General features: G+C 56.9%; 2 protein-coding genes across 10 annotated transcripts; both read right to left on the bottom strand.

The window, feature by feature from the left end:
- Positions 1-1313: 1313 nt before the first annotated feature.
- APLP1 (amyloid beta precursor like protein 1) lies at positions 1314-10691 on the bottom strand. 7 transcript variants are annotated; one of them, XM_067720141.1, is made up of 17 exons: positions 10438-10691; positions 9392-9535; positions 8432-8564; positions 8097-8209; positions 7731-7864; positions 7436-7620; positions 6844-6974; positions 6398-6472; positions 5372-5530; positions 5165-5293; positions 4148-4247; positions 2996-3103; positions 2723-2746; positions 2458-2528; positions 2154-2216; positions 1879-2022; positions 1314-1762 (listed from the first exon to the last, which is right to left on the bottom strand). In XM_067720141.1, exons 1-17 carry the CDS (start codon positions 10564-10566, stop codon positions 1664-1666), a joined length of 1941 nt encoding a protein of 646 aa, XP_067576242.1. In that variant the 5' UTR covers positions 10567-10691; the 3' UTR covers positions 1314-1663. The 7 variants fall into 7 exon arrangements, with proteins under 7 accessions (XP_067576242.1, XP_067576240.1, XP_067576248.1 ...); XM_067720139.1 differs by having other exon boundaries at positions 2723-2749; XM_067720147.1 differs by lacking the exon at positions 10438-10691 and adding an exon at positions 9666-9689 and having other exon boundaries at positions 2723-2749.
- Positions 10692-11920: 1229 nt separating this feature from the next.
- On the bottom strand, positions 11921-20194 carry KIRREL2 (kirre like nephrin family adhesion molecule 2). Of its 3 annotated transcripts, none has more exons than XM_067720106.1 (15): positions 19911-20192; positions 19547-19696; positions 18785-18934; positions 18463-18623; positions 17939-18089; positions 17561-17666; positions 17296-17444; positions 16840-16967; positions 16616-16748; positions 16214-16314; positions 15832-16051; positions 15263-15367; positions 14846-14946; positions 14431-14496; positions 11921-12568 (listed from the first exon to the last, which is right to left on the bottom strand). In XM_067720106.1, the coding sequence occupies exons 1-15, from the start codon at positions 19960-19962 to the stop codon at positions 12497-12499; spliced, it is 1845 nt and encodes a 614-aa protein (XP_067576207.1). In that variant the 5' UTR covers positions 19963-20192; the 3' UTR covers positions 11921-12496. The 3 variants fall into 3 exon arrangements, 2 of the variants coding, with proteins under 2 accessions (XP_067576207.1, XP_067576206.1); XM_067720105.1 differs by having other exon boundaries at positions 12530-12876; positions 19911-20186; XR_010939217.1 differs by lacking the exon at positions 11921-12568 and adding an exon at positions 12793-12876 and having other exon boundaries at positions 14431-14546; positions 19911-20194.
- Positions 20195-21840: the final 1646 nt, after the last annotated feature.

Here is a 21840-nt window from a genome sequence, read left to right on the forward strand (position 1 = left end):
GTGGTGCTAGTTATAGATTTCTACTAGAATGGTCTGAGTCTACCTGATGGTAAAGCCGGTATCAGAATGATGTTGCAAACTGGGTTCTTAAGAAAGCTGTGGCATTGTATCCAACTTGCATCGTGCAGGCATCTTCCTCCCAATACCTACCACGTCTATATTTAATATACATGACCTATAATTCATGTATATATTATGTAGAGCTCATCACTGTGAGCTCATCGGTCCGTTGGAAGAATTAAAAATACGTGCTCCCTCCCTTAGCCATCTGTCAGAAAATTGTGCTCTCCTGATATTAGAACATGGCACACTACTGCCATCTGCTGGGAAGTTGTGGTAAAAATGCAAATCTACAATGTCTAGGAGATGAATGGTATCACTTAAAATTTTGCAGTGAGCAACCCAAACACCATATGGGACAGCCATGAATTATTAGGCAGGAGGGTAGCAAAATGGCCTAGAGTATGGGCACTGGAGCCAGGTTTCCTGGGTTGGATTCCTAGCTTCATCCCTTCCTAGATGGTGACCTTGGGAATGTGACATAACTTCTCTTTGCCTCCATTTCCTAATCTATAAATGAGAATAGTCATAGTACCTACTTCATGGGGTAGAAATAACGATTAAGCGTGCCAGTGCGTGAAAGCCTTGGAGCAGTTCCTGGCACAGGGTGCCGTATGAATGTTTGCTGCCATGTCATTTTAGAATTTATTCAACAAGTACTTGCGAAATGCCAGGCACAATTCTAATGTCCCAACAAATATCACTCCTTTTAATCCTCATAACAACCCTCTTGAGACAGGTAACAGTATATGTAGAGGGACAACTCTGACATGTCACAAAATGCAATGCACTTGCAGACATCACATAACCCTCTCTGGGACACATGGTTGGATTTCCACACTCCAAGGGGATTCTTATCACCTCCCCCAGAAGGGCTTAAGACTCAAGAATGGGAAGAGCAGTTCAAGATTCCCTGTCCCTCATCGAGTTCACAGGTTGGGGGTGGATGTTGTATGTGACTGTGTATGAGGGTGAGTGGGAGGCAGGGGAAACTTGCTAGAGCCCAGCCTCCTTGGAGTCCACCCTGGAACCCAGCTGATACAGGCTTAGAAGTGGCTGCCCATTCAGTACCACGGAAAGCTCCTGGGTGGGAGCCTAACCTAGATCTCTGGACCCCGCCCCTTCCCAAGGCCCCGCCCAGATTTAAAGATCTCTCCAACAGTTTAAAGAGGTGAAGGAGGTCTGGGCGGGCTTGCACACCAATGTCCAGAGCTGATTACACCCTGATTCCCCCACAGAGACGGAGGATGGCCTGGTGGGGAAGAGGACTTTATTGGGATATTAGTGGGGGACACGTGGGACGGTGAATTCAAGGGAACAACAGACAGTGGGACCAACTGGTGGCCACCTTAAGGAACAATACATAAATGTACAAAATAAATTAAAGTGAGGAGGTCCCAAGCGGGGAGGCAGCTGGGAATACCTGGGGATTTCTTAGGAATTCAATTTGGAATTGGACAGGGGAAATAAGAATTTCCAGCCCCCTCACAAAGGGTGTGAAATGAACTTTTTCAAGACCCCTCTCCCAGGCTGGGAGCTGGGGTTCTGGGGCTCCAGGAAGAGGGAAGGTCTGGGCTCAGCCAAAGGGGTGAAGGGGGCTGGTTCAGGGTCGTTCCTCCAGGAAGCGGTAGGTGGGGTTCTCATAGCCGTGACGCTGCAGTTCACGCAGCTGCTGCTCCTCCAGGGTCAGCATGGGGTCCACCTGCAATAGGGGCAGGGGAGGCAGAGTGGGCCACAGGGGCCTGACCGCAGACCTCACAGCCACTCTACTCCCAGGCTCTGGAAGTCCTCCCCATTCCAGGTCTCTTTGCCTCTCACCTCCACCACTCCATGGCTGATAGCCCCGTAGGGTTTCTTCCTGCGCAAGAGCAGCATGGAGAGGATGATCAGGGAGCCACCACCCGCTCCCATGATCAGCAGACCAGACACAGCCTCTCGGGACATGCCTGTTCCAGCTGGTGCCTGCAGGGAGAGGAGATGGGGCCGGGGTCATCTTGGAGGCTCACCAGGGCCCTGTGTGGCTTTTGGAGTCACAGCCTAGCCACTGACCTCTGACCTCTTCCCCTAAGTACCCACAATATTCCTCCTCTTACCAGCTCATCTCTCTGAATCTCCGATGAGTGGAAAGGAAAACCCCTTGGAACAGACACATTCACCTGGGGGAGCAGGAGGTGTCAGGGACCCAGAAGTCTGGGCCCCTGCCTCCCCCTCCCCTGGGCCCCGAGAGGGCATCCCCCAGCCCTCTTCTTCCCTAGGACCCTGAAATCCATGTCCTCAGTCCCTTCTTTCCTCTGAGGCCAAGGAACCCAAACCCCTAGCACCCTCCTCCTTCAGACCTAGGAGTCCAGGCCCCCTGGCCCATCCTCCCTCCGATGCCCGTGGGTCCGACCAACTTACCTTTCGTTCATACTGCTCCAGGGGGGACATCTTCTCTTTCTCAGAGGATGCAGCATCTTGTTCTGTGGACCCTACCCCCCAAATCCTATCTCATTCCTGAGAGTCCAGAATGGTGCTACTACCCCCCGCCTGAAGAGGGGGTCAGAAGGGGCACCAGACTCCACCCCAGGAGGCCTGGGGTTCCCCGTGTACGGGCCCTCTTCCATTCTGGGCTCAAGGACTCAGAGGGATTTGGTGGCTGGGGGCTACTCTGTGAGATACTCACCTTTTGGAAGGGCCATGGGGGTGTCTGCTGGCAGTCAGAGGAGGCAAGACAGGTGGAACAGTGAAGAGAGGAGAGCATCACCAAAGATAGTGTGGGGAAGCCCCCTCCCAGGGGCCGAGGATCCCACAGAGGCCTCTACAACCTCAGACATTCCTTCCCACCCTCTTCCACTCACTGTGGTGGCTAAGACACCCCCAGATTTTAGGGGATTAGAATTGAGGTTGGGGACCTGTACCCCAAAGTCTGGGATTATGTAGATTTGGGTTAACTCACCATCCTTGGAATCCAGGGGCTGCAGCCCACCCTTGTCCTCATTGCTGCCCCCCGGGGCAGGGACTTCCAATTCACTGGGGCCCAGGTGTTCAGAGTGGAGGAGTTCCTCTGAGGGGAACATGGAGAAAGGTGGTGAGGTTGTGATCACAGGGATCCACAAAACAAAAATGGGTGAATGGATGGCATCCTAACAATAGAGCGATCGGAGCGGGGAGCCATACGTGTGACCTGGGGAAGTAGAGCTGAGTGTTGGAGGATGGAGGTTGAAGTTCAAGAGAACAGCCTCCTTAAAGAGCAGGAGAATTAGGGTTTGGCATGGGACATCCAGGAGGAAGTCGCAGTAGATCTGGGGGTTACACTTTCTGGTATTCATGCTCTTGTGAAGGCCCTGCAGCTTGAATCTGGACTGGGTTTGTGACTTGATTTAACCTACAGAAGGTGGGCCCAAGTCTTAAGAAGTCCTGGCAGTTTCCACTTGCACGGTATGGGGAGCCTGAACCACCATGTAGGAAGTCCAGCTCCCTTGTTGGACAGACCACGTGGAGGGGCTCCATGGAGAAGAGAGGCCCTGAGCCTACACAGAGAGGGAGAGAGGCTCATTTGTGCCAGAGTCCCAGCCCTTAGCTGACCTGCTAGCCAAATGTAGTGACATGCTTGACTACTGACAAGACCGGCAGAAGAAGCACCCAGCAGAGCCCAGAGCAGACAGCAGAATCATGAGCAATGAAAATGGTCGATTTAATACAGCTATAATACCTGGTCCATGCTGTCCTATGACCAGAAGATGAAGATTTCCTGTCCTCAGTGTGCATTTGAATTACTCAAAGAAGTTGTTAAATGCAAATTTTCCATCCATGTCTCAAAAGATTCTAATTCAATAGGTGTGGAGTGAGGTCCCTAAACTTGCATTTTTAACAAACTTTTCAAGTGATGCTAATGAAGGTCCTTGAAGGACTGTGGACCATTTAAATTTAAAGAAAGACTGGAATAAACCTTGGTTTTCCAAACTCAAAAAAAAAAAAAAAGAAAGAAAGAAAGAAAAGAAAAGAAAGTGGTTGATTTAAGCCACTAAGTTTTGCAGTTTGTTACACAGGAATAGAGAGCTGAAATGGCAGGGGAGTCAAAGGCTGGGGGTCAGGACTGGGCACTCACGGATCTGGGGCCGCAGCTCCTGAGCCAGGCGGGGGTTCTGGTCAAGCAGCCCCAGGCTCTGATTCATCCTTTCCTCGATTACTTGAAGGTGAGTCTGCACCTGTGGGGGAGTGAGTACGAGGGATGAACTGAGCAGTGCAGGCTAGAGATGGGGAAACGGAGGCAGGGTGAAGGAGGAAGGTCAAGAGGGTCCAAGCAAAATTAGCACATACAATGGACAGGAAGTAGGGTACAAGGGCAGGAACTTGGCCATGGGAGGAAGGAAACTGGAGAAGGAGAAGTGGAATACAATGAAAAGGAAACGATGTACAGAAGACAGGCTGTGAGAGTCTTGGGAAAGAAAGTAAGGAAGAAGGAAAAGGAGTAGCTGCTAGGAAAGGTGGGGCACAGGAGACAAGGTAAGTATAGGGTACAAGGAATATGGTATAGAAGATGGTAAGTGGGTAGGAGGGGCAGAGAGTAGGGTCTGAGGAATAGGAAGTGAGGCTTGAGGAGGTTCTGAAGAAGGAAGAATTGGAGGGTCATATGGAAATGATGTGGTTCAAGGGCAAGACTTGGAGTTCAAGAGCACAGAATGGAGTATTCTGGGACAGGAAGAGGACATCCAAGAAACAGGAATTAGGATCTGAGGGCACAGAGCAAGGGTTCCAGGAAGAACAAGTTGGGTTAGGGAAGAAGGAGAGTTGAGGGGCAGGAACAGGGTTCAAGGCACAGGAGGGGGATTCTAGGAAAGGAAGAATCCAAGGGACAAGAAGTGGGGTCGAGGGACAGAGAGTGAGAATTCAAGAAAGGGGTCAAAGGCACAGGGGTCAGGGAGGCAGCATTCCAGGGTCAAGAAGTAAGGATCTGAGGGACTGGAGTGGGTCCCAAGCACAGAAGGGGGAGGTTCCAGGGATAGGAAGGTCCAAGGGATAGAAAGAGGGTATGAGGGGCAAGAGAAGAGTTAGAGGGATGGGGTCCCAGAGGCCGGGGTCTGAGGGCTAGCTGAGAATTTGGGAGCTGGAAGAACCTGAGCACCTGGAGGCGCGTCTGCTGGGCCTTCTCGGGGTCCACGGCAGCCACGTGCTGGTAGTGCCTCAGCGTGTGCCTTTGCTCCTTCCGTTCTGCTCGCAGGTAGCGCCGCAGGGCCAGCAGGACGCGCTCTGGCTGTGGAAGCGATGAAGGCTGCCCAGGCCTGCCCCAGCCCTTTCCACCCCCTGCCCTCTGCCCCCACGGCTCCCGCACCTGAGGCGGATCCTCCTGCAGTGCCGCCAGGAAACCTTCCAAGGCAGCCCGGCGCTGGTCGTTGATAAGGGCAGTGACTCGGGTGGCATGGGTCTCCACCAGGCGCTGTCGCTCACCAGACACCTGCTCCTCCAGGGTCTGCAGAATGGACTGGAAGTGCTGGCGAGGGGGTGGGCACAGGGCCAGGAGAGGTGTAGTGGGGTGAAACCCGGGTCAAAGGCAGTCTGGAAGGGTAGGGCTATGGGGTCAAGTGGCGGGGGAGAGGGAGGCGTGCAGTGGATCTAGGCCTGGGCAGAGTCAACCTGGGGTGGGACTAGATGACAGGAGACTGACTGGTAGAGCTGGGGCTTCAGGGCCAGGTGGAGTGGGGGCAGGGCTAGGCCTGCTGGGAGCCCCGCTGAAGGTGTTCACTACATGGGTGGGAACAATCTAGGCACAGAGCTGGCCTGTGTCGAGATGAAAGGAGCCAAGTATTGTAGGAAAGGTAGGGCTCAGGCCTGGGCAGGACCCACTGGAGACAGGCTGTAACTAAATAAGACTGAGCTGGGTAGGAGCAAGAGTCAAGTAATGGGGCGCAGACAAGTGGGGTCTACACAGGGTAGGGCGGTACTAAAGTGAGGCTGAGAGAGGTGGGGCAGAGAGTCATGAGGCTGGGACTACTGAGGAGGGACTGAGTAAAAGGGAGATTACAGGGGCAGGATCAGAGTCAGGGAGCAGGGCCGAGCATCAAAGAGAGGCTGAGAAGGACCGGGCTGTGTCTGCAGGGGCCCAGCTTGGGAGAGGCCTCCAGAGCCAGCCCTCAGAGGCTAGGATCAAGTTAAGACAGGGCAAAACATGGCCAGTGGGAAGAGGAGGGAAGCAAAGTCGGGTTAGATGTAGGCCAAGAGGGGCCCGAGCCGAGTGTAAGGGTGGGGCCCGGAGAGGCCCGCGCAAGTAGGAAGGGGTGAAACTGGATGAGGCCAGACAAAGCCAGTGTGCCCCAGGGAGTGGACAGGCCTGAGCAGGACACCCTGGAGGCTGTCCTACCTCATTCAGGGCCTGTCTGTCGGCTTTAGGCAGGTTCTTGGACTGGTTGTCCGCCATGGCCCATTCACGCATCACCTGGGGACAAGGCGAGCTTCAGGATCCTAGAATCCACCCTGCTCTACCCACTGCATCTCCCCCGCCCCCATCCTTCCTCAGAGTCTCCAGATCCCTTAAGTCCCTCTGCCTCTTGGATTCCCGAGAGGATTCAGAAAGAATTTAAAGTGGAAGAGTACCATGCATCAGAGTTTCCATAGAATCTGGTGGCATCTCAGTGGGATTCTAGGTGGGTCAGAGATCCCTGGTCATCTTAGGGGGGGTGTTGAGGACTGGGGGTTAATGGGGACTTGGGGACTCTTTAAAGATAGTCTCAATGTGTCCCTGAGGAATTTCCTGGTATTTAGGGAGCTCTGCGTTATGGGGGGTCCTGGGGCCCCCGGCACCATCACCTCGTTAATCTGACGCATCCTGCGCTCTTCCAGATCCATCTTGGCCCGCAGGAACCCCTCGTGCTCGCTGATTTCTCCAGGCATGCCAAAGTACACGTCCACACCATCCGTGGGCCTCGGGGTGGGAGTCACTGCAAGGCCAGGAACCAGGGAGTCAGCCAGAAGCCCAGCTCCAGGTCTCCTTCCCTTCCCAGAGAACTGCATTTCCTAGAGCGCACTGGAGACCCTCATGTGTTCACTTCAGCCATAGCTGCTGCCTGGCCTCATGCGAAATGTGGTTCTGAACTGGGCCTGTTCTTGTAAAGCTTAGGAATCCATTACACTATCCTCTAAGCTTTCCCCCCAGTAATCCTTCAGACCCGCCAAATGACTCCTCCACTTCTGGGCACCCCCAAACCACCCTCCCCCTTTGCATTCCTCACAGGCTGCCCCTTCCACCTCTACTTTATTCAAAGCCATTCCCATCCCTCCCATTTCCCCCAACAGGGCTTCTCCCCCACAGGTCCCTCCCAAAGAGGCCCCTATACCAAGGCTCCCTTAAATCATCCTCCCCCAAGGGTGGAGGGGACTGAGGGTGCAGAGCCTGCCTCACCTTTGCTGACCCCTGCAGGGGGATGGGAGCTTGAGGGTGGGACTCTTTCCTCCTCTTCTTCCTCCTCAGCCCGTGGGGGCTCCACAAAGTAATCATCTACTGGCTGTAGGAAGGATTCCTCCTCTTCTTCGTCCTCACCCCCCTCAACTCTGCCCCCAGGGGGCCACGACCGAGTGGAAGGATCCCTGAGGGAGCAGAAGACCCAAGGCAATGAGAACCTGGGCCCAGGCCCCCAGGCTTCCATCTCCTGCCTCAGGAGCCTTGGGTTGGGCATGGAGGCTTCCCTCCCACTCACCCAACTGCTGTCCCAGACGGGTTGGGGGTCACTGGAGGGGGGCAGCACACATACTCCACACCTCGGAACCGATCCGCGCCACAGGGCAAAAGCATGCCCGAGCCATGCAGGATGAGGCCCTGGGAGCTGCAGGCCTGTGGGAAGAGTGGGCCCAGATGCCAGGACTGTGGGGTAACAGAGGGTAGGGGGTAGCCTGGATGCCTGGGTCTTGGGGGCTGATGGGGCTGGGAGCCTGGATTCCTGGTTCTGTCCCATTGGGAAGAGAAGGCTGAGGCCCAGACTCTTGGGTTCTGGAGGAGGAGGGTGTTAGAGGACTGGATCCCTGGGTTCTGGGGGGCGGTGAGAATGAGTGGGCTGAGTCCTGACCTCCTGTGCCTCCTGACGCCTCCGGGTTGAACTCTCGCACTGGTCCATGCGCTCCTGGTGCAGGAACCGGCAGCCTTCAGGCACCAGCAGGGCCTCGCTCACAAATTCACCCTCTGGCAAATGGGGGTCATCGATGTGAGACACTGCCGCAGCCACTAGCCCTACCCTCCTCAGAATCCAGATCTCTTATCCTCATAGGCTTTTCTGTCCCACTCTGGACCCAGGCATCCATCTCCCTAATGTGAGCCTGAAACCAGGGCCAGAATCTCACCCCTCGGAGACGCCCCCCCCCCCCCCCCGCTCCTTCCGTTCCCCTCCCCCAGCCTGTGACTCACCCAGGCAGCGGAAAGGCACAACCTGGTGGTGGGGGTGGGCACAGCGGCCACCTCGGGCATCCCCGCACCATTGTTCCATGGGGATGGCCTGTGTCGCCTGTTCCACACGTGCAATCTGCAGCTCCGGGTACATCTGGGGGCACCGGGTGGGGGTGATCAACCCACGGCCCCGCCTGCGCTTCTGCACTGGCCACGTCCCTTTTCAAGTCTCTAGTATTCATAAGGACCTCTCCTCCCTAGGCCCCGCTTCTCTGTAGAACAGGTCTTAGATATCTAAGCCCCTCAAGCCTGTTGGCCACGCCCCCTAGTACCTCTCCCTTAAGCCACGCCATCCTTAGGCTCCGCCCCTTTGCCTGTCCAGTTTCTTAACGAAGGTCCCTCCATTGCCCAAAAGCTCAATCCCTCTAAGCCCACCTCTCTTGTAGTCGCCTCTGCCCCTTCCCCCTATCAGGTTTATCTCCCCATAGACTCCTCCCTTCGTTAAGCCTCGGCTCTCTCTCTGGCCTCTCAGTAAGTATCCTTTCTTTGTGTTAGACCTGCTTTCATAGCCACGCCTCCTAGCTTTCCACTCTCCCATTGGGTTCCACCCCGTTCCCAGTCACGCCGGTCCAAAGGTCTTTTTGTCTTAGCCCCGCGTCTCCTTTGGTCACGTCCACCTACACCTGCTCTTTAAGGAGTCCACCACATTATTGCTAAACTCTGTCTCTTCACTGGACACTTTCCTCAGCGGGCCGTCTTTGCACGGTTCTTCCCCTTTCCTGACCTAGTTTCTCAGAAACAGGTCCTGTCCTATCCTAACTTCGCCTCTTTGTTGGCCACGTCCCCTAGTTTCCCATGCCTTCTTGGATCCCTCATCTCCCTGGACCTTGTCTTTGCACGACTAGCTTCTCACGCGCTACCCGGCCCCAAGCTGGATCCCCTTTCTTGCTGGCCACGCCCCTCCCAGTAGGTCCCGCCTACCTGTCTGCAGTACTCCAGCACGCGTTGCGGGTCCCGGAGACAGCGTCGTGAGAGCTGTGGGTCTGGTTCCCAGCGGCCGGTACGCAGGTCCCGGTGAAGCGTTGGGCGCCCGCATAGTCCAGCCACCTGAGCAGACCCTGGGGCCTGGGGGTGGGGACGGAGGGGTCAGCGAGGGCACGGGGGACGCGGGCATGTGACTCCCCTGGTCCTTTGCTCCCTAGGACGCAGATATTCACACCCCCAGCACCAGCCCCCTCCACCAAGCACCGCGCACCGCCTCCATAGACGTTCGGTTCCCCGGGAAACAGCTCCCACAGGGCGGGGGCGCCCCAGCTCTGCCGTTGCTATGGCGACCCGGGTCCCCCGGGATTCTCGCGGCCTTGTTGCCGCGGAGACAGGCTCCGCCCTCACCCCAGCTCAGCCGCACTAGAGCTGAAAGGGTTAAACGTGAATGGCGGGGGAGGAGGTCAGAACCCAGGCGTTCTGGCCCCTCCTACCTCCATCCCTAGCTCATGCTCGCATTCTCGGGTGCAAAGACCACAAGGCCTGGTTTCAGGGCCCCGCAGGCCTGGACACCAAGTCCTTGAGGGATGGAGAGCTACATCCTGGGTTGGGGGGCGGTGGCTGGAGGCCTAGACTTCTGGGTCCTAGGAGCCTTGCGGGAGGCCTCATATGGGTCCAGAGGATGCAGGGGGCCCAGATTCCTGGCTGTAGGTGCCTTGCTGCCTGGTGGGTCCTGTTCAGGTGGGAAGGGTCTGGGGCTGAGTCACCTAGGTTGAGAGGGTCTGGGGGGGCTGGACTTCTGGGACCAGGGGCTCTGGAAAAGCCAGTTCCTACGCTGCGGGCTGGAGGGGACTGGGACGACAGATGAAGGAGATGGGGCCTGGACTTACGGTTTTCTGAATGCCTAGTGCAGTTAGCGGCGCCGGGGGGCCCGGCCACCGAGCTGGAAAGACTGCGCTTTCTGCTCTGGACCTGTCCGCATCGGGGTCCAGAGGCCCGGTCCCGCCCCTTCCCCCATCCCCTTGGACCCGGCCGGGCCTCACCTCGGCAGCGCTGGGACTCCCACCGGCCAGGCTCCCGACGGCGAGCTGCGCGCGCAGAAGCAGCAGCAATAGTGGCAGCAACAGCGGCAGCGGGCCCAGACCGCGAGCGGCGGGGATGGCTGGTCCCATGTCCCGGCCCTCGCGCCCTCACGTCCCCAGCACTTCCGCCCGGCCCGGCCCGGCCCCAGCGGTGACAGGAGCTCCCAGCGCCACGGCCGCCGCCGCCTCCTCTTCCCGCCGCCCCCGGGCTGCGCCGGCGCCGCCAGCCCCGCCCCGCGCTGGCCCCGCCTTCCTGGCCAGGACAATAGCGTGGCAGCTCTGCGCACAGCGGAGAAGCTTGGAAACCCCGGGTGGGAACCTGCGCCAGGCCCCCGCCGCCTTGAGATTCTAGGCGTCCCACCCCATGCAAGCGCCCAGCCAGGAGTCTGGGTCACGGGTTTCCTGGTTGGGGATTTTGAGTTCTCCCTCAAGACTCTCACCACCAGTGTTCCCCTCCCTCGGATCCAGATAGTCACAAATCATCTCGCTTCTCCTCTAGGGATGCAAGCATTGGAGAGCGGCCCCCACCCCCAAATCGTCTCTTGAGGCCCCAGGAATACAGGCCTCCAAAGTTTCCCCAATCAAGAACATAGCACTTGGGCTTCCCCGGTGGCGCAGTGGTTGAGAGTCCGCCTGCCGATGCAGGGGACACGGGTTCGTGCCCCGGTCCGGGAAGATCCCACATGCTGCAAAGCGGCTGGGCCCGTGAGCCGTGGCCGCTGAGCCTGCGTGTCCGGAGCCTGTGCTCCGCAACGGGAGAGGCCACAACAGTGAGAGGCCCGCGTACCGCAAAAAAAAAAAGAACATAGCACTTGAGACCCAGTCCCCTTCTCCCTCAGATCCAGGAGTCTGGGTCCCAGGTACCTTCTCTCTCAGGACTAGAGACCAAGCCCTCAGCCCTTTCTCCCTAAGACGCACGAGTCCAGGCCTTCTGCTCTGCTTCCCAGGAACCCCAGTCATCTAGACCTTTAACTCCTAGATCAAGGATTCATGAACCAAAGCCCCCAGACCCTTTCTTTAAGGATGAGCTGAGTCAGGTAGCCAGCACCTCAAGATAAGAGTTGACCCCCATCCTTGCTGTAAGGATCAGGGCATTTCTATTTTCCCACCCCTAGCCTCTCCTTCGCCCCCTCCCCTTCAGGGCTCACTTCTTTGTCTCCTCAAAATGCAGTGTAGAATTGTCTTCCCCAAGCTGACTGGGGCAGTCCTGTCACGTGTGTGCATCTGTGCATGTATGTTTGTGTAGATGTATCTTAAAAGAGCCTAGAGTGCTCAATGGGTAGCAAAGGGCTGGGGGGTGGCTCACGGTTTTTTCTACAGCCACTTCATAGTCTAGGGTAAGAAGAAGGGCCTTGGGGCAGCTTCGATGGACCCCTTCTTTGATAGACAGTAATAATGCCAGGAGAATCTCTAAGACATTCACTTCGCAACTTTTTTTATTAAACATAAATATGCTCATTCTCAGATTCCAACACCACCCCTCACCCCCCCCAACCCCACAACAGCTCTCACCCTATCCTTACTCCTTGGGTCCAGTTCTTCCAGGGCCTTTAAGGAAGGTAGAAAAAATCAAGATAGTGACCATCTTGGATTCCCAGGGGGTGAATGGCCATTCTGGCTGCAATTCCATGGGTGAAGCAAAGTGCCGTTGGGGAGAGCCAGGACAGGTCCTCCATCTTAATCTGCCTTATGTTGCCTTTCTTCTCAATGCAGGTGGTCATCTTGAAATATCTTCTTTCAGTGTTGGGAAACAACTTCCTTCTCTGCCCCTAACTCCCATCACCCCCTGCCCCCCCATCCCTCTGCAGAGGGTCCATGTGCCATCTTGCATCTCTTTTACACAGGGGAAGAGGTAGGCACAGTGGCCTTCTTGCTCCCACTTGGGGCATCCCCTTTGGCTGAGCTGACTGTATATCAATGACCCAGACAATTGTAACGATCTTTCCCTCCCCTCAATGTTCAATGTTGGAAGAGTAAGGTCGCCAACTTGTTCTGGTTCCTCAGAAATCAGGACAATCCATTATGGCAAGTTGAAGATCCCAGGACTCTTCAGTTGGAGAGATGTCACACATGAGTCTGGAGACGTGGGTGGCTGGGGGTGGGGAAGGCAGCATATGGGAAGGGGGGAGTGCTGGGGGCCAGATCTGGGGGTCCAAAGGATGTGGGTTTGATGTAGCTGGTAAAAGCTCGAGGATGGGGTGTGGTGAGATAACCTGCCTTGGCTCTATATAACCTGCAGGGGGGGACAATGCCCACATGTGTTTTGAAATCATAGAAGGTAGGGGTCCCTGGAGGTCCAAGAGGGGAGGAGGGTGGCAGGAAGAGACCTCCTCCAGGGGCTTCTCCAAGGCTCAGGCTCACACTGACTCCTCGGACCTTGTAGTAACCATTGGTTGGGTCCTGAGGGGACAAAATGGGACTTGGTAAGGTATGTAAGGGTACAGCGGGGTGAGGGTCACTGATGGAGAGACACACTGAGATAGAGCCAGACCTAGGGGGAGACGAAAAGATAGAAACAGGAGCAGTCAGAGATCCAGAGACATATGGACTGGTAGAAGAACAAAGTGACACAGAAAAACAGTGACAAGAGATGAAGGGACAGAGGAGATGGGCAGAGAAAGACAGAGACAGAAGGATATAGGCCTGCTGAGCGGTGGCGGTGTGGAAGGAGATGCAGAGGGAACAAGAGAGAGAAATGGAGATCAAGACATTCATTCATTCATTTGCCCAACAGCCTTGAGGCTTTGATTCTGAGTCATGCCCTGTGCTGCATGCCCTGTGCTGCATGCCCTGTGCTGCATGCCTAGACATCTCACTAGGATAGACCTAGCCCTGTCCTCATGGAGATCCAGGCCAAAGGAGAAACGAGGAATCACTAGATAGAGCCAGGAAGGTCAGGGTTGTGATGGAGGAAGTTCAGGGAGTGACTGGGACAGCTATGGGGGGATCTTCAGACTGAGATGGGGAAGCCTAGCTCACAGTGGTCATGGCTATGACGGGTGAAACACAGACAGAATGATCAGGGCTACGAGGAGGGAAGCAAGAGCTTTCTGGAACCAGAAACGTTTGAGTTGAGACCAGAGGAATGATGGAGAGAATTAGGTAGGTATGTGAAGAAAGGTAGGAGTGTTTCGGGCCAAGAGAATAGCATGTACTAGGTACAGAGAAGAGAGAGAAGGGCTCTGGATTGGGGACTGGGGTCAGTGGGGCCTAAAAGAGATGGGACCCTAAAGGATGTACAAGTTTGGGGAAATGTGAGGCCAGTGTGGAACCTGGTAGGTAGAAGGGGCCTGGGTGAAGCAACCAGGGAGAGGCATCTAGGAGGCCTGAAACATGACTGTGTTGGGGAAAGCACAAGCAGACTGAACCTTGATCTGGGGCTCAAGATGGAGGCCAAGGCTGGGGCTGATATGTGGGCATAGTCAGCAGATAAACAAACTGAGACTGGAGTTGGGTGAGACAGCCCAGGAGGCAGCAAGAAGTGGGTGGAGGGGGTTAGGTGCCAGCTCTGGGGGCAACAGAATGAAAAAGCAGGGAACAGAATTGGAGAGAGGGACTTCTCTGGTGGTGCAGTGGTTAAGAATCCACCTGCCAATGCAGCGGACATGGGTTCGAGCCCTGGTCTGGGAAGATCCCACATACCACGGAGCAACTAAGCCCGTGTGCCACAACTACTGATCCTGTGCTCTAGAGCCACAACTACTGAGCCCGCATGCCACAACTACTGAAGCCAGCACGCCTAGAGCCCATGCTCTGCAACAAGAGAAGTCACTGCAATGAGAAGCCCACGCGCCGCGAGGAAGAGTAGCCCCTACTCGTCACAACTAGAGGAAGCCCGCGCGCAACAACGAAGACCCAACACAGCCAAACATAAAAAAATAAAAAATAAAAAGAAAGAAGTGGAGAGAGAGCTGGAGATACAGTGAAGGGAGCCCCTCTTTTCCCAACACTCACCTTGGTCTCCAGAGCTCCCTCCTCATCCAGAGCCAGGTCGCTGTGGTCTGTGTGCACGATGGGGCCCTGGGGTAGGGTGCTTAGTGAAAGGGAGTGTAGAGGATCCTCTGGCCCCACTGCCAGACCCCAGAGACCCTCAGCTGAACATCTGAGGCCAGGCAGGAGGGACCAAGGGCACCTGAGAGCTGGGGTCTGGGCTCAGGACAACAAGGAGCCTTAGGGACATATTGAGTCTAGGGAATAATTGGGTCAGGGGTGTATTTGGATTTGGGGGATATTTGGATCTGGGGATCCCTGTTGGGACTACGGCTCTTTTTGAGTTTGGGGCGCCCAGTTGCGACTGGGATCACAACTGGGACTGGGTTACTATTTGGGTCTTGAGGTACTGTCAGGTCTGGGGACCCTGGCATCCTACCTGGTCCTTGCTGCTGCCTGTCTCCTCCTCGGGACCCCTCGAACTGGAGCCGTTGCTGCTCCCTGGGATTCGCACCAGATTCTTTTGCTTGGAGAAAGAGGCTGAGGCCAGGGACATTGGGGGTGGGGGCAGAGGTAAACGATGGGGCTGGATCACGGTCTGTGGAGACCAGTGCGCAGGAAGAGAGAGGACTGGGGCAAATCAGGTCGGGAGACTGGGAGAGAACTCTGGCCTAGGAGAGTAAGGGGTGTGTGACCCTGAGGAGACGGAGTTAGAGCTTGAGCAGGGAATCAGGTCCTGGATGTAAGCCAAGGCCAGTGAGGGTCTAGAGAGGCAGGACTGGGACCAGGTCCCAAGGCCAGGCCAGTCAGTGGGCAGGGCCTGTATATGGGCCTGCCGTGGGGCTCAGGTACTGACCCTTGCCGTGGCACCAGCAGCAGAGGGCCACCCCAGTGCCGGCCATAAGGAGAGTCATGGCCACAGCGGCCACTCCAGCCACAATCCGCACAGCGGGCAGCAAGTCTGTGGGAAGAAGAGGGGGTTCCTGAGGATGCTGAGCAGGAACTGGGGAACAGGGCTTGGGGCTTTTGTAGGGAATCTCTGGGTTCAAAGGTCACCAAGTTTGGGGATTCCAAGTTTTGCAGTCCCCTAGCTTGGGGTCCCTTGGGTTTAAGGACTCATGAACTTGAGGTTTCACAAGTTTAAACTCCCTGGCTTTAGAGAGTCTTAGACTTTGAGGGTATTTTTACTTTGCCTATATTTGGAGGTTGCCTTCTTTGGAGCCCCTAAGTGTGAGGGGTCTCTTAGTTTAGGATTCCGTATTTGAGGGAAATTATTGTTTGGGGATCTCAGGATTCAATGGACTCATAGTTTTGAGGCTCCCAAGGTTTGGGGGTCTCTGCACTTGAGGGTCCTCTGTTTGGGGGTTGTGGCATTTTGGGGGCTTGAAATATTCAGATTTGGGGTCTTCGGGCCCAGGGTCTCACCTCTACGTCCCAGGCTGACCTGGGTGCCTCCTTCGCCCAACCGGTTCCGGGCAGTGCAGTTGAAGCCCCGGCTAAAGTCGGACTCCTGGGTCCCCGAAATGTGCAGCACAGAGATCAGGCCTGGACCCTGTCCCCCGCGGCCCTCTGGGGCTGGGAATGTCTCCACCAGGAACCGACCCCTCGACCCCGCCGTCAGGAAGCCCTCATCCCAAGACCAGACCTGGGGGCACAGAAGAGGAGGGTCACTGAGGAGACGAAGGAGGGCGGGAAGAGGAGGTCAAGGCGTCGGGAAAGTCACAGATCATCCCAGCAGTTTTGGAGGTCCGGCTAGGAGGTCTGGGATCACTGCTGGAAGGGTCACGAGAGTGGGAACTTTCCTTACCACGGCTTCTGGGGCGGGGGAGGCGAAGACTAGACACTGGAGGCGGGCGGGGCCCCTCAGGAAGGCGGGCGCAGAGTGCAGGGCGGTCACCACTGGGGGAGCTGGGTTGGAGATTGTGGACCAATCAGAGGAGAGGCCCCGCCCACTCAAGGCCCGTTCTCAAGCAGGCGAGGCCAGGCCTGGGCACTCCCCACTAACCCCGACCAACTAGGCCAAGCCTCTTAACAAACTTCGAACCCCTCTGAGGCTTGCCTTCCCTAGGTCCCGCTTCAATCCAAGGGCCCCAGCCGTCAGTTAAGCTCCCCTTCTCGAGGCCACGCCCACTCCCATTAGCCCTCGCCCCCTCTGCCCACTTCTTATCCCAGGACATGCCAGGTCCACTAGGAAGCACCGCTTTCTCACCGTTCACAGTCAACCTAGCTTCCGCAGCGCCACCCCGCAGGCCCGAGAGCCCCGGCCCGGCTCTGCACACGTAGTCGCCTGCATCCTCCGGCCCCACCGCGAGAAGACGCAGCGTGGGCCCGGAGGCCAGCACCTGGGATAGGGAAGGGGCGTCAGGGACACGACCATGGGAGAAAGCCCCATCTACTGCTAGCCATGGCCACAAGCCCCAGGTCTGGCCTCACCTGCGCGTCCCCGCGGCGGGTCCAGGTTACCCGTGGAAGAGGATTCCCGCGCCAGACACAGCTGAAGGAGGCGTCTTCCCCTACGTCCACGGATAAGGGTTTCGGCTTTGCCTGCAGAATCGGCCCGACTGGAGGAGACAGAGAGGGGTCACATGACCAGGGAGGGATGCAGCTTCTGACTTGGGATTAGCCACTCCGAAACGACACTCCCAAGGGCCATTGGGTTTAAGCCCCCGGTTCACAAATCAGCTCGTACGTCCGGCTCACAAGCCCCAGCCCCGCTCGCGCCCCGCCCCTACTCCACTTTGGTACTGATCCAGCACAGCCAAATCTCGCCTAAATCCTACTTCGGGCCCCACCACCTCCCGCAGTCCGTCAGAGCCGCGCCTCACCGTAGCCCCAGTCCCATTTCTCTCACCCCACTTTGGCCACACCCATGGCCCCGCCCCTGCTCACATCGCACATCCAGCGCTGTGCTGCGGTTGGCGCTACCCACTGCGTTGCTGACCTCGCAGGACACCGGTGCAGTCAGGAACGAAGCGTCCGCCACTACCTCCAACATTGGCCCGCGGGCCCCAAGCACAGGGGAGCCCCCCTTTGCCCACCTGCGAAGGTGGTGGGCTGTGTTGTCCTTGCTCCCGAAGCACACCTACTCACGTCCTAGCCCCAGCCCTCCCCAAGACTGTTCTCCCGGCTGGGGAGAAATGATCTGTGTCCTCACCTATAGCCAGTGACAGGAGGCTGGGCTGTGGCCTGGCATAGGAAAGTGACCTTCTCTCCCTCCTGCACTGTCTGTGGTTCTGCAGACAGAGTCACCACTGGGGGGTCTGTAGAAGTGAGTCAATGGTCAGTGGTGGGCAAGGACATGCAACACCTCCATTGATGACCTAGTGGTCCAATTCTCAGGTCCTCCACCCCAGGAATCTGAGTCCCCAGTCCCCTCTTCCCTTTCAGCTAGGAGTCTAGGCTTCCAGTACCCAATTCCCCCAGGGACCTGAGGTCCACAGCCCTCTCCTTTCTCATACCCTGAAGTCCAGGCCCCAGCTGCCTCTTTCCCCAAGGACCTCAGGCTCAAGGCCCAGTGTCCAACTGCACTCACACTGCAGGCTCAGTGTGATAGCTGTGTCCTTCCCCGCAGGCAGGGCCTGGCTCCGAGCCCGGCAAACCAAGATGGCTCCATCATCGTGGCTGGAAGGGGTCAAAGATAAGATGCTCTCCACTGACCCAGTGGTTCCTTCCTTCAACAGGGTCTGTAGATTATGAATAATAACGATGATTTCATCTACCCTTAGGTAGTACTTACTTTAGGTCAGGCGCTCTTCTAGGCATTTATAAATATTTATTTAATCCTCACAGCTATCCTAGAGGTGCATACTACTATTAACTCCGTTGTACAGATAAGTAAACTGAGGGATGGAAAGGTGAAGATCAACTAACGAGTGGCTGAGCCAGGATCTGAACCTAGGTAGTCTAGCCCTAGAGCCCTTATACTTAAGTACGTACCAAGGATCCCAAGCCTTGAATCCCTGCCCTCCCATGCCTCCTCTGGAAGAGCCTGTGGTCTGAGTGGACCCCCAAATTTCCCTGAATGAGCAAGGGCTGGCACAGAGACTTGGACCTGACCTGGCGGAAGGTGGCCCCATCTAGCCGGACCCCATCTCGGAACCACAGCAGCTCAGGGGTGGGGCGGGCATCCCCGCGGCTCCGACAGGTCACATTCGCAGGAACCCCAGCAACCAGAGACACAAAGGGGCCACCCAGCACCTGGGGGGGTTCCGGAGGCACTGTAGGGTGGATCTGAGGTCAGAGCTGGATCCTGGGCCCAGAGACCCTGATCTTCCCAGCTCCGACCGACCACTCCTCCGTTCTCCCCGGACTCTCATATTCCCAGCTAGCACTGGCCGTCCCCCTGGGCTCCCCAGGGACAAGTGGGCTGGGTCCTCACCCAGCACATGCAGTTGGGCTCGTCGAGAGCGGAGGCCTGCTTGTGTAGCTTGACATTCGTAGGATGCTTGATCCTCTATCTCTACGGGCCTAATGTGGAGGTCGTGCTGGCCACTGGCTGCATTCCCTGATATCCAGTACCGGGACCACCCTGGAGTCAGGGAAAAGGCAGTCACACCATGGTTCTGAGTTCTTGGCCCCAGGCCTCCATCCCCAGACATCCCACACCAGAAAGACACTACCAAAAGTGGGTGCTGGGCCAGAGAGACACTAATCCTCTCCCAATCCAGAGTCGCTGCAAACTTGCGGGGGGTGGGGGTGGGGTGTGTGTGTGTGTGACAAATTCAGAAAAAAAAAAAGCAAGAAAACAATTGTCATAAAAGTCAGATGAGATACTACCTCCTGGGTGGGGAGGGAGTGGGCTATGACAGGGGAAGGGAACAAGGAGGGCTTCTGGGGAGCTGGCAATGGACCTGGGTAGTCGTTACATGGCTGTCTATTTTAGAATTATTTGGCAAATCTTCCATTTATGTTTTATGAGCCTTTCTGCACTTATGCAATATTTTACAATAAAAATTAAAATTCCCAAACCCTATGGGTCACCTCCAAAGAAGGAGCTGAAAATTCTGAACTCCCAAATGTTTCCTTGAGCCCATTCATTTCCCAAACTTGAAAACGTCAAAATAGAAACTTCAGTCATAGCCCAAGCCCAACACCCTCACCCTGGAGTCAGCTCCTCCCTGAATAGATAGAACAGCCTCACCTGGCAGGTCTCTTTCGCCCCCTAGAGCCAGCCCATCCTTAGTCCACTGAACCAGCCCCCAGTATGCGCCCAGGGCACAGGGCAGACGGGCCTCGTCCCCCAGCAGTACTACCAGGTCTTCTGGCTGTTGCAGGAAGTGGGGTGACAGACCTAGGAGAATGGGGCGGAGGAGCAGAGCTTAGCACATTCAAGAGTTCCCTCACTCAGGAGGGAGTTCAGTCCCCAATCCCCTCTGCCCTCAGATCCAGAAGCCCAGGGTCCCTCAGATCTAGGAGTCTGAACCCTCAGCTGCACTTACCACAGTAAAGCGACAACTGGCAAACAACCCTCTCTTGTATTTATCTGCCCCTGCCCCTCGCGGTACCTGCACGCCCTCTGAGGCAGAAGAGAAGGACAAGGAGTGCGGGGACCAGCATCCTGAGTGTGTGTCCCCCAAGATCCAGCAGACTTGCTGTTGCACTGGCTTCCCTGCCAGCTCCTTCCTCGGCAGCACACCTCCCACCACTCTAGCCTGGAGTCCCCTTCGCTCCCAACTCTTCTCTCCAGGCTAGCAGCACCCCCTGTCTCTGGCCCGGAGCTCTCCTAGCCTGCTCCGCCGCAGGCTCCGCGGCTCTGAAACGCAGGCCAGTTCCGCGCGCTCGGTCTCCGAGAGACCCTGGAGGGCCTGATCCCCCTCGCCCCGCCCCGGCCCGCCTTCTGGGAGACCCGCCCTCTTCCCGCTGAGAAACTCCCGCGGCCCAGAAGCGAATGAATGGGGGCATGCAGGGCCGGGTTCCCCCAGCGGGAGGACACCCCAGCGCCCTTTCAGTCTGGGAGCCGGAACACCTGGGTTGAAGGAGGGGGTACCGGCTGGGTTGGACACCTGCACCCTGCCGGGGTTGGGGGATGGCTGGGGGTGAGGAAGAGGGAGGGGAGGGAGTGGAAGAAACTTGCTCAGCCCGGTCCTGGAGGGACTGCGCTGAGTGGAAACGGAGCTATAAATGGGAACCCCTGGGGACTCGCTAGTTTCCGCGCCCCGGAGAAGCGGGGCCCGGGGCTCCTCTGGCCTGGTGGGTCAGGAAGAGGGCACCGTGTTTGCCTGGGGGGCAGCTGGGACCCTCCGAGAAGGAGAGGTTCAGCTCTCCCCACCTCAAAACCCCTTCTCAAAATATCCCTCTGCCTGCCTTGCTACCGCTGCAAACCATAGCACGTCCTAAGATTCAGGAATCCAGGCCCCCAGCCCCTCCTTTCCCAGAACCCTGCGGTCCGGGACCACCCCCTCCCCCCACTCGGCCGTGGTTGCCGGGCGACGGCTGGGAGGCGGCGGTGTCCGGGCTGACTCAGGCGGGGAGGCTGGGAACCACGCAGCTTGTCCTGACGGCTACATGCCGCCCAGCTGGGGCGTTCCCACGCTGCCGGCCCGCGGTGCGCTGCGCAGCTGGCCGAGCAGGTGGGAGGGACCCTGAGCCGACAGAGCGGGGACTGGGGGTCTGACATTCTTGAGCCTGTAGGGACTGGGGCTCCACACTCCGTTGTTCCTGAGCTCAGATTCTTGTGTCCCTGAATAGCAGGGGCATGGATCCCCAGGATTCTAAGACTAGGGGTTCAGACCTCTGAGGACTGAGAAGCTAATGTCCTGAACGCCAAGTTTCTGAGGAGTTGGGGACTCAACTAGGTCCCCTGCCTGCAGCAGAGTGTAGTTGGGAAAGGATGACCTGGGGTCAGAAAATCTGGCCTTAAATCTTAGAGTCAGTGGATTTAACCACCAATCTCTCTCCCACCCCCACTCAGGACCAGAAGGATTTGAAAATCAACAGACAGTGAACATCTGCCCTAAGTCCTGTGTGTGCATGGGGTGTGGGGGGGGGGTGGGAAGGACTGGAGGCCTGAACTCCCAGGTCCTTGGGAAGAAGGGGCCTCGACTCCTGAGTCTGAGAGGGTAGATCCTGGGGGCCCAGACTTCTAGAACTCTTGGCTTTTGTTTTGGGGATCCAGCCCCTGGATTTTGAAACAGGATGAGCTTGGGTCCAGGACTCCTGAGTCTTGGGGTGGAAGTCAGGTAGTAAGGCTGTTTTTCCAGACACCTGACATCACTTCCCCTTCCTGGCTCTCTGGGGCCACAAGCATGGAAAGATGGAGAGCCTGAGGTCCCAGGAATATCCAGAGAAGGAAAACATCCAAGGTGGAGGGTGGAAGGTTTGTGCTAATTAAAGGTCCCAGCAATGGACAGCTCTATGCCCTGGCCCCGAGGGACACCATCTGGTGACGGCGCTGCATCCAGCCCATTCCCCAGGAGGCGTGGGGGCGTCGGGAGA

Source organism: Pseudorca crassidens, chromosome 20 (assembly GCF_039906515.1).
Source record: "Pseudorca crassidens isolate mPseCra1 chromosome 20, mPseCra1.hap1, whole genome shotgun sequence".
Taxonomy (NCBI): domain Eukaryota; kingdom Metazoa; phylum Chordata; class Mammalia; order Artiodactyla; family Delphinidae; genus Pseudorca; species Pseudorca crassidens.